The sequence below is a fragment of the Budorcas taxicolor genome, chromosome 9 (genome assembly GCF_023091745.1).
Source record: "Budorcas taxicolor isolate Tak-1 chromosome 9, Takin1.1, whole genome shotgun sequence".
NCBI lineage: Eukaryota > Metazoa > Chordata > Mammalia > Artiodactyla > Bovidae > Budorcas > Budorcas taxicolor.
In genome coordinates this window covers 73,334,403-73,346,495 of record NC_068918.1, presented here as the reverse complement: position 1 = coordinate 73,346,495, position 12,093 = coordinate 73,334,403, and the positions used below count along the sequence as shown (strand labels likewise).

General features: G+C 40.4%; 1 protein-coding gene across 1 annotated transcript in view; it reads right to left on the bottom strand.

Annotated features, from left to right (window-relative positions):
- Positions 1–12,093, bottom strand: part of UTRN (utrophin) — a 543,338-nt gene that overhangs the window by 64,472 nt on the left and 466,773 nt on the right. Inside the window, exons 58-59 of the mRNA XM_052646047.1 lie at positions 9,347–9,408; positions 7,633–7,707 (exon numbers count right to left, since the gene is read on the bottom strand). Coding sequence (XP_052502007.1) covers positions 7,633–7,707; positions 9,347–9,408 — 137 coding nt within the window. The remainder of the gene's footprint in view (positions 1–7,632; positions 7,708–9,346; positions 9,409–12,093) is intronic.

Sequence of the window (12,093 nt, the reverse complement as noted above, 5' to 3'; positions counted from 1 at the left end):
TACAGAACAGTCTTGAGTTCTTAGCTTGATTCTTCAATTTAAGAATCTATCCTTTTTAGCTAATTTCAACTTTTAAAAAAAAATAAATAGCATTTCCATTCTTACATCTCTAAACTCTTCTTTTATCCACATCTCTTACATTCACACTTTTGAATCTATGCTCTTGTCACTTCTCAATATGACCTCATTTTTCACTCTATAGAATATTCTATATGCTAGTTTATTTTTCTGGTTTTCCTCTCTTCAGCCTCTTTGTACTTTTGAATGTAGGAAAGCATAAATCTCTAAGTCTATTCCTTATTGGCTGTGTGTGTGTGTGTGTGTGTGTGTGAGTGTGTGTGTGTATGTGTACACTCGGTCGTGTCTGACTCTTTGTGACCCCATGGACTGTAGCCCACCAGGCCTCTCTACCCATGGCATTTTCTAGGCAAGAATACTGGAATGGATTGCCATTTCCTAACCATAACAGATACAGAGATCTTCCCGACCCAGAGATCTAAACTGAGTCTCTTGCATCTCCTGCATTGGCAGGTGGATTCTTTACCACAGTACCACCTGGGAAGCTCTATTCCTTATGGTAGAACATCTAGAATATGAGACAGCTCTTTTTCAAACTCCTGAAAACAACCCACTCACCACTCTCCCATTCATTCTTTATATCACTGTGAAACTGATCATTCTTAAATAGTTTCTCCACATGCACATCATTAAATACAAAGTTCACTGAAGATATTTAGTTCCTAAAACAGGTTCTGTAGAAAAATAATAGCTCTCCACTGCCTACTGAGTCAAGCCTTATCTATGTTCTAAGTCACTTCAGTTGTGTCCAATTCTTTGCAATCCTATGGACAGTAGCCTGCCAGACTCTTCTGTCCATGGGACTCTCCAGGCAAAAACACTGCAGTGGGTTGCTCTGCCCTCCTCCTGGAGATCTCCCCAACCCAGGAATCAAACCCGTGTCTCTTATGTCTCCTTCGTTGGCAAGTGGGTTCTTTATCACTAGCACCACCTGGAAAGCCCAAGCCTAGTTTATAAGGCCCTCAAAATCTGGCCCCAACCTGGTTTGCTTTCCATGAAACTGGCAAATACGTAACTTGTAACTAGGTAGGGGTAAAAGAGGTTCACGGGCCAGGACCCCCAGCCATGACTCTTCATGTATTTGCTTCCACTGCTTATTCTTCATGGACAGAACCTCTACATGGGCATGGCTGGTGCTAGAGCATGCAGGGTGGGCACAGAGGAGAAAGTAGAAGAGCCCTGCTCTCAAAGATCACCAGTCTGAGAAGCAGGATAAGCATTCCGATAACTTTACTGAAAATGCCCTAAGAGAAGACATCAATTTCCATGAGAGCTATCACTGCTAGGGGAGTAGAAGCAGCCTAGAAAAGGCCCCCTGGGAAGATGGGATTTGAAATGGACCTTAAACAATAGATAAGATACAAGAGATCCATGTAAAGCAAGGAAAGAATTCCAGGAAGAGAAAATTGCTTGAGAAAAGACAAGCATTCAAAGAAGTCCAGGCAGTTCCAAAAAATGATGATGGCAGTATGGATGGTGTGTGGTCACATACTGGGTGGCAGATGGTTACTGTGAGGCAGACACACAGAGGGGCGGGCCATGTTGGCCCAGGGGAGGCCCTCCAAGGCCAAGAAGAAGTTTGGACAAATAGAAGAACTTTACATAATCTTTTCTTTTAATTCACTTTGAGTCAATCATTAGCTAACTGAAAACAGGAAAACATGTTAGATTATCAAACTACCACATATCTATACATTTATTAAGTATGGAGACAATGTCTAAATATAAACCTGTAGGTTTGGAAAGTTACAGAACCCATGTGAACTTAAGGTTTGCTCAGGGAAACTATTGCATTATAAAATTCTTCCCCTATTGCCATACTTAACTTTTTAACGTTAAAAAAATAAGCTTCAGAAAACTTTTTTTTATATGTAAACAATTTTCTTTTTGCATGATACAAAACTGTTCCCTCAAAAATAAGACCTATGTTGACAGTTTAATAAAATAAACAAATAACTTCCTTTGTATTTTTGTTGTTAACCACTGAATAACCACTAATTTTGAATTTTTAAAGACATTTATGAAACACCATAGAATGATTTTTTCCTAAGCTATCTACAGTGGAAAAGAACTGCTTTAAAATTGTACAGATTAAAATGATTTCTAAATCAACAGAGAAGTCATTTCTTTCAACAGAGAGAAAGAGAGAATAGAAAACACACACATCTAGATAACAGATGAATCCATTTCCTTCAGATAGTAAAATTTCAGCTAATTACAAAAGTAACCTGTGTAAGTGTCACATGCATGCTAGACGGTGTCAGACAAAAACATAAAGAACCATCTAGAATTTTCATCGTCATTTTTACCCCATTTCTTGGCACCGTACACTATTTTCAATTATAACCTTGAAGAGGACAGGAGTAAAATTCAAATTTGTTCCTCACAGTGCTTGACAAAGAGAAGTGCATAATAAATGACAGAGCCATAGAACTATAATTCCACACAGATACAGAGAAACATATTCAAATACTGCCAAAATGTTCTAAGTTTTCTGAATTCCAACACTAATTCTGCCAGCAACACAGCGCTGCTATTACATTCCCACATGACATGAAGTGACAAAAGCCCAAATTCCAAAAAGACCACTTCCTGGATCAGGTTGTCGTTGAATTTCTTCTAGAAAAGCCTCCTTTGTGATACACTTTGTAGCTGTGACAGTGGTTTGCCATATCCCACAGACTACCATGTCTTCAATTTTTAGTGATTTATTCTGACACTTTACCTTAGTGCCTAAGCCAGGAATACATCTCCCTGAAGTGTGTCACATTTAGGTACCTTTAACGACAGACTACATTTAAATCACAGAAAATGATGATTTTCTCTTTTCAAAGAGAGACAAATGATAGCTCAGTCATGCAGCAAATGAAATAAACAGAAGAATCATTTTCTACCAACTTTAAGGCTTTTCTTTAAACCCACAATGAAGCAAAGGGGGTTGAATGGAATTGGATCACCTTTCTTCGGTTCTGCAAAAACACACACTGTTTAGCATCTGACCTTGGGCTTCTGTGACTCTCCTCCTCTTGAAATGTTTAACCATCCCTTCACAGCATCCTTCCTAGCTCCTCTTCCCCAGACATCTCAGAAGTGTAGTGGTGCTCAAGGTCTCATGTCTGCCCTTTCCCTCTATAAGTCTGATGCTCTCATTCAATTCCATTCCTGCAGTTACTACTTCTCTCTGGAAGACTCTAGATTCTCTTTCTCATCTCCTGCTTGAATATCCAATCCACATTCCTGCGGCTTTGTTCCCAATCAGAGCTATACTATCTTCCAGGAATCTCCACCTAATACGCACAAATAAAGGTCTTGCCTTTTCATGACATAGACATCCAGAGATGGTTAGATAGGATCACTGACTTAACGGACATGAATTTGAACAAACTCTGGGAGATAGTGGAGGACAGAGGAGTCTGCCATGCTACAATCCATGGGGTTGCAAAGAGTTAGACATGACACTATTTAGTGACTGAACAACAAGGCTGTTGCTGCTGCTGCTGCTGCTGCTAAGTGCTTCAGTCATGTCTGACTTTGGGTGACCCCATAGACGGCAGCCCACCAGGCTCCCCCGTCCCTGGGATTCTCCAGGCAAGAACACTGGAGTGGGTTGCCATGTCCTTCTCCAATGCATGAAAGTGAAAAGTGAAAGTGAAGTCGCTCAGTCGTGTCCGACTCTTAGCGACCCCATGGACTGCAGCCCACCAGGCTCCTCCATCCATGGGATTTTCCAGGCAAGAGTACTGGAGTGGGGTGCCATCACCTTCTCCGAACAAGGCTGTTACTACCATCCATAGATCATCAGTCTGTAACTCCTGAGATACCCTAACACTTTCTTTTCACTCTCTGCAATCTATCAAGTACCAAATCCCCCAGTCCTTAGTTCTCCCTCCTCCTCACAAATCTGTGTTCTCATCTCCCCTCCAGCACTCAGATTTCATCATCTTTCACCTGAGCTCTTACTTGTCCTCTGTTCCCTTGGTACTTTGATCTTAGATATCGCCTAACACATACATCCATGAGTTGCTCTATCTCCTAACTTATACAAAACAGAAAGCATGCTATAGTACCTCAATCTATAAAGAAAATATCCAAACATCAAATATAACACTGTGAGAGCCTGAAGAACAAACAAGTGTCACATTAGGAAAGAACTGAATCTATGAGATGCAAAATCAGGGGTGACCTAATTTGGAGTAGAGCAGCCAAGAAAGCCTGGTTAGAGATGCATGACAGTTAAACTAGGACCTAAAAAGAAAGAGAATGAGCTCTTCAGGCAGGAGGAGCAGAAAACAGAGCTTGCCCTTTCAGCATCCCCTCGAACTGCAAGAGTCTACAGTGGGCCATGACGAATGAGGAGGATGGAGAGACTGGCCAAGGTAAAGGCCGTTCCATGCGGAGGGCAGCAACACCTGTTGTGTTTACATTCTTTGAGTGTGGGAACCAAGTCTCCATTGTTTTATCCCCTGCCCAATCTTGGAGCCCAATAGATGAAAGAACAATGGTAGCAACAACAATATGCCCTCTTTGTGAGGACACTATGCTGGGCGGAGATTTACACAGAATGAGAGACAACTGTTGACTCAAAGCAGGTGTTGATGCAGACGGCGCAATCCTCCTCACATTATCTGTCACACAAAGGCACGCGACGGGCGCTCGATGGGAGAGAAAGTCGTTACAGGCCATCATAAAGTTCTGGAAATGCTGGAGGCAGGTGGGATTAGCTTGTAAATGTTTCCAAAAGAAGTAAATTTTTAACAGCATTGGAAGGGAATAAAGGGTTGCAGACGATAGCAGAGGAAGGGTCAAGGCATTTTGAATAAACAGAAAAGATGGGAGAGGAAGGAGCAGATTAATCATAAACGGGTGAGCTGGACAAGGGGTGTCAAGGCCCCACTAGGAGCTCAATGGGGGCAGAGACAGCTGAGAAAGTGGCGGCCAGGTGGCCCTGAGGACATCACCTCGAACGTTTGCAATCAAAAACAACCCAGCCCATTTTTAAGTGAGTGTCACTAAAGGTCATTTAGTTTAGAGGTGGGAAGCAGGTCTCTTCTGCTCCTCTCCAGTTTGAACGGATGAGTTGAAGGAGAGAGTTTTTTCTTTAGGACTCAGAGAACCCACAGAAGAAAACAAGTAAATGTGTTTAATCTGTTTATCTGCCCACAAGTATTACTGAAAACTGTACCCGTGTTCACAGTGATACATAGCCATCTCCTATCAATGGAGAGGGTTCCCTGATAGCTCAGTTGGTAAAGAATCAGCCTGCAATGCGGGAGACCTGGGTTCAATCCCTGGGTTGGAAAGATCCCCTGGAGAAGGGAAAGGCTGCCCACTGCAGTATTGTTGTGGCTGAGGCATCTGTCCTCCTTCTACAGCTCATCCGGCCTGAGAAGTCCCTCCAGGTCTGTCAGCTGGACACCAGACCTGCAGCTGAGCCTCTTTCAAAAACTGTTGGCACCCTGGCCCGACTGAGCTCCCTAAAATCCCTTCTGTGTGCTCCCCATTCACTTCCTATTCCCTTCCGGCTGAACATACAGACCACCAGCCAGAGTGCACAGGCTTTCTATTTGGGAACTGGCCATTCTGCCATCCTTGCTGTGACTGCTACCATCTGCCAATCATCTTTTGCACTCCAAGGATGATGGGCTTCCAGGCCATGTCAGCCTCTTGCCCGTCGCCTCACTTGGAGGTTTTTTCAGCCCTTCAGACAGCTCTTCCACATGTAGCTTCCACCACATTGGCTCAGTTGGGTCCAACTCTTTGTGACCCATGGACCATAGCTCGCCAGACTCCTCTGTTCATGGGATTTTCTAGGCAAGGATACTGGACTGCATTGCCATTTCCTTCTCCAGGAGATCTTCCCAACCCAGGGACTGAAACTACATCTCTTGCATATCCTGCATTGGCAGGTACGTTCTTTACCAGCTGAGCCACCAGGGAAGCCCAAACATAGCTTGTGTTTCTTATTCTAAAGCTTTGCCTTGCTATATTTTCACGTCTCTTTCCTCAACTCTCCTCACATAACCAGCTTAAACTGTACTTTTAATTTCTACTGACCTAGCAGATTTTTAACCTTAATATATCATTTCTAAGGGTAATCTGCAAAGCTTCACTGAATGGCCTAGACATACAACAACTGTTAACAAAAGGTAGCAAGAAGAATATTTGGAATTATTCAAGTTGTGCTGTTATAAACATAAAGGCCCATGTCACTTTCCATAATAACTACCTGATAAGGCCTAAAAGTTCTTTTAGTAGACTCAATCATTAAAGCTATAGAATAGAAGCTACAGATAGAATCCAAATAGCATGAATCTATACTCTGTTGCAAAGCATTCATATTGATACTTAAATTTAGGTTATGGGAGAAGGAATAATCCTTTAGTAAAACTATCATGTATGTGTGTTAGTCACTTAGTCATGGCTGACTCTTTACGACCCCATGGATTGCAGCCTACCAGCCTTCTCTGTCCATGAGATTTTCCAGACAAGGATACTGGAGTGAGTTGCCATTTCCTTCTCCAGGGGATCTTCCCAACTCAGAGATCGAACCTGGGTCTCCTGCACTGCGGGCAGATTCTTTACCAAATGAGCTACAAGGGAAACCCAAAACTATCATAGACTACCATTATGAACATACTCTCTACAGGTTAAAGTTCATATTGATAATATTAAATGTCTCAAGACACTGTGTTACATGAACACAGAGCTTTAAATGAACACATAACTGTGGTGCTAGAGAAGACTCTTGAGAGCCCCTTGGACAGAAGGAGATCAAACCAGTCAATCCTAAAGGAAATCAACCCTGAATATTCATGGGAAGAACTAAAGCTGAAGCTCCAATACTTTGGCCACCTGATGTGAAGAGCTGACTCACTGGAAAAGACCCTGATGCTGGTAAAGACTGAAGGCAAAAGAAGGGGGTGGCAGAGGATGAGATCGTTAGATAGCATCACTGACTCAATGAACATGAATCTGAGCAAACTCTGGGAGATGGTGAAGGACAGGGAAGCCTGGCGTGCTGCAGTCCCTGGGGTCACAAAGAGTTAGACAGGACTTAGTGACTGAACGACAACAATGGTCAATTCAAATTTGGATCAGGAATATAATTTTTCAGTATTTCTTTATTATATGATTGCTCTGAATTAAGCTGTTTTGAATCCTATGCTCGAAGTGAATCTTACAGATGAATACAAAGTACTAAAAAGGCAATGATCTACTACTTCAATTCCTTGATTTAATCCTTTTAAATTGGGTAGCAGCATAATTTTTGAAAAAGCTTTTTATGTGACTCCTGTATTTTGGTTAATTTTGTTCTCCAACTGAGAATGGCATATGTTCATTTGTTTTACTACTGCATCCTTGCTGATGGGGTGAATAATGGAGCATTCACAGAAACACAGCCAACTCCTTGAGTGAGGTACACTGAAAATCAGATTAACTCGACAAACACATCACCCTCTTCATTTATCTTTGTCGTAAAAAAAAAAAAAAAAAAAAAAAACAAGAAAGGCAATCCAAACAACAGAGTGATTAACTCTGGCAGAATAAACTCACAACACAGTGCTTTTTGGAGTCTTCGGATTTTGATGGCTGTACGGTAGGCAGAGAAACGTACGTTATTCAGGTCAGCTGAAATGGAAAATGGAACACATTCAAAAAGCGTGCTTAAGATTGTTTAACTTACATTCAATGGCAAGAATATATCTGTTCACTTCAATGATGGAAAATTATTATGTCTTTTCACATGAAAAGGTCTTTTCCTAAAATCCACAGTGTTTATAAGAAAATAATTAAATGTTCATTAGCACCATGGTGAGATACTTTCCAAAGCAATGCTATATGGATCTCAAGAAAGCGTTTTCAAACAGGAAAAGGAGGGAAATGAGGAAAGGGAAACAAGGCCTGTTGACTTTCCATGACTTAATAAATACATCACACCATAGGCTGCCTTCTCTACTGCTTAGAGGGATTCTCTTCCAGGGCATTTCCCCACAAGGACAATCAGTTTTCTGCCACCTAGGCTGTCCGTCTCACTACTTGCAAAGCTAGTCTTATTTCTATGCGCCTTCTGTCCTGCTCTATTTGCTTCTTCCACCCTTTAATCAATCTGGTTAAAATTATACAATAATCAATATTCAAGTCTTTAGGAATGATAGCTTAACTCCAGTTAATAATACCATATTGCCTATTCAAAAGTTGCTAATGAATAGATCTTATAAATTCTCATCACAAGAAAAAGAATTATGTAACTATGTTTGATGATGGATGTTAACTAGACTTATCATGGTGATCATTTCACAATATACACAAATATCAAATCATTATGTTGTACACTGGAAACTAATGTAATGTTATATATTATCTTAATTTAAAAAAACCTGAAAGATTTAGCATCAAGTTGAGAAGAAAAGACACTGGAATTTCTTTCTTTGTCTCCTAAAGACAGAGTATCCATAAGCAAGATTTAGAAGAGTTAGTCTTTAATTCTTAACATTGGTGTGCTCATTTTACAAACTAAAACAATCCAGTGGTTTGTCTTTTGTCTGTTCAACCTTGTAACTGTCCTCACTCATCCAAGTGAAAGCTCACACAGAAGCCTGATATAGAAAGAGATAAAAGGAGTGCCCCCTCCTTGCTGAAATGGCAGTGCAAATGAGAGCCTTGGGGTACCACTCCCCTTCTCCAGTGGCACTTCAGATCCCCTGTAAGAAAACTCTTTCAAAGCCACTGGAACGACCTAAGAGAAGCAGTAATAATAATCAGCTCACAGCCATATTCTCCTAGAAATCTACTATGTTAGGATTCTCATCTCACATGTTCTCATGCATTTTTATTAAAGTGAATTTAGCTTTTAATGACTACTTAGACAAAAAATTAGACAAGCTAACTTAATAATATTTAATAAATAAACAGTGAGCAAAAAGTAAATATGAAGCAGTGGATTACAGGCTGCTGTACTCTCTTGTTTTTGTTTTCACACAAAGATGAAGCTTAAGATGATACAATATGAGGGAGGTAAAACCAATTATATGTCTTTTAAAATCAGCCTTCTTGAGTTCACGCTATTGTGAACCATATGTTCTCTTAAGAAAAGTAAAATCTGTTTACTGCTTTGCCCTTAGAAATTCAACTGCTTTTACATGCCCGTGACAAGGTCCTTTAAACATAATATGCCATGTAAGGAAAACTGGTGACTAGAGTCCATTTAAGAAATACAATTCTCAATTGTTGAAGTCAGTTAATTACTATTAACTAAAATAACACTCACCAAGGGATTGAAAGAGTTCAGTCATTTTAGGATGATCCCAACAGGTTGTCTGAGTTTGATGACTAGGAAAAAAAAAATAATACATTTAAATAAAAGACTGTATAAAATAGTAATTGCCACACAGAAAATAGGCAAACCGAATTCTTATTCAAATTTTTAAGAATGCATACAAAATTATCCCCTTGATGGATCACTTAGGCTTATTAATGTTTTGGCCAAAAAGCTTGTTTGGGTTTTTCCAGTTATTATGTGGCCCAGTTATTATTGTTCTGGCCAAAAAGCTCATCTGGGTTTTTCTGTAATATCTTATGGAAACCTGAATGAACACTTTGGCCAACCTAATACTTAGTATGTGAAACGATATTAGATTTTTGTTTGAGCAATTATATCATGATGGTATAGAGGAATAAATATGCTTTATCTGTTTCAAAAAGAATTACAACTAAAGATTAAAACCTAGGTATAAAATGTGACTGTCACAGACCCTGTAGCCTCAGGCTTGAGGTAGCCAGACAGGTGTAGGCTCTAAAATAACTCTACCTGTGTCTGGCTGATGTAGATTCTCATTCAGGATAAATTCTCTGAGAGCAGAAGTGCTCTGAAGAGGCGCTTAACTTTAGGGGTCCTAATCAAATTTCCAAAGAGGGAAATGAGGAGAAATGTGAATCACACCTCCATCACACAATCCACTGAGTCTTCCTCCTCTTTAACCTCAAGCCTTTCCTTCTTCACTGTAAATGTGCTCTGCACTGTAAGTGTGCCCTCTTCTCCTGTGGGAATTCACTCAGACCTCACACCCTTACAGTACAAAGATTAGTACAAGGATTATCTTAAGTTGAAGACATCTCAGAGTCAACAAATGGAGAAAGAAGCTTTGTCAGAGCTTCCTTTATCTGACTTAAAGTAGTATCTTCTGGGAAACAAGGCTCTCCAAGAGAGTCTCTCCAAGAGAGTTTCAGGGCTATGAAAAAAAACCAGAAAAAAACACTCACACCTGCACAAACAAATATTATCACAGACATTCTTATCTCATGTTTGTTCTCAAGAAACGTGCGTTTCCTAAAGAAACCTACTGGGTCTTCTCATAGGAGCCTTTCTCTACCCAATTCTTTTCTCCTAGCGCATTGGGTATGCTGCTGCTACTGCTAAGTCACTTCAGTCGTGTCCGACTCTGTGTGACCACAGAGATGGCAGCCCACCAGGCTCCCCTGTCCCTGGGATTCTCCAGGCAAGAACACTGGAGTGGGTTGCCATTTCCTTCTCCAATGCATGAAAGTGAAAAGTGAAAGTGAAGTCGCTCAGTCGTGTCCGACTCTTAGTGACCCCATGGACTGCAGCCTACCAGGCTCCTCCATCCATGGGATTTTCCAGGCAAGAGTATCGGAGTGGGGTGCCATTGCCTTCTCCAAGTGCATTGGGTATATAAGCCCCAAATTCCAACCACTTTTTTGAGTTACTCATCACTGTATGCAGATTGCATTCATAAATAAACTCTTTTCTCTTGCAGATTTGTCCTTTGTCACTTTAATTCACAGGCTCCCAATAACTGAACCTAAGAGAGTAGAGAAAAAGTTTCTCTTCCCTGACATGCTCTTCATGAACATCTAGATTCTTCACTCTCCTTACATATGCATTTCTCTTTTGCCATTTTAATTTCTTATTCTTCTTTCAGCCTCCTCCAGTTAGCCAGTATTTTTTATAAGTATTGAATAGTTTTTTCTCATGATCCTTATCCTTTGCTTTAAAAGCAAGTTTTTGTACTTTCTCTTTTTCAGTAACTTCCAAAACTAATTAGAAGTTTGGGGAAATAAGGTGAGGGTAATACAGATCAATGCAGTACTTAAATTAGGTTTCTTCTTTGTGTGTATATGTGGTGAACAGCTCTTCAGTGGGTCAGTGGCCTTATTTAAAATAGTTTACTGTTCATTATCTAGGTCAGAATAGAGTAATAACATTTAATAGTACTCAAAAGACTTCTTAGATAACACTCAGTTCTTATAAAACTGTTGAGTAGGCTAAATAAAATCGCACAGTACACAAGAGACAGTGATATTAAAATACTCATACAATCAAATGTCAGGGAAATTATTTTTAAAGCCTAAGTAATATATCAAGAAGTGAGGCATGTCACTGGAAAAAGAACATAATCAATGTTTTTGTACACAAGTAATAGAACTCCCAAATAACTCATACTTTACTTTGAAAAAAATTTCAAGTTTAGATTTGAAATTGGGTATGTAAAATGTCCTAGAAATTTCAAAATCTCCAACAAAATAACATATGTTCAATGTGAAGGTCTGTCTTGGGAAGAGTTAGAAAGTTGTCTGACTCTTCTACCTGGTTCCTGATACCAGTGTGAAGGCAAATATCTCCAAATACTTTGGTACTACTACTGCTACTGCTGCTAAGTTGCTTCAGTCGTGTCCAACTCTGTGCAACCCCATAGACGGCAGCCCACCAGGCTCCCCCATCCCTGGGATTCTCCAGGCAAGAATACTGGAGTGGGTTGCCATTTCCTTCTCCAATGCATGAAAGTGAAAAGTGAAAATGAAGTCTCTCGGTCGTGTCCGATTTTGCAGCCCCATGGACTGCAGCCTACCAGGCTCCTCCATCCATGGGATTTTCCAGGCAAGAGTACTGGAGTGGGGTGCCATTGCCTTCTCCGACTTTGGTACTAAACACCAACCAAATCATTCTACCCTTTGACTATCTAAATTATTCCAAAGACCATGGAAAAAGTAGCAAAG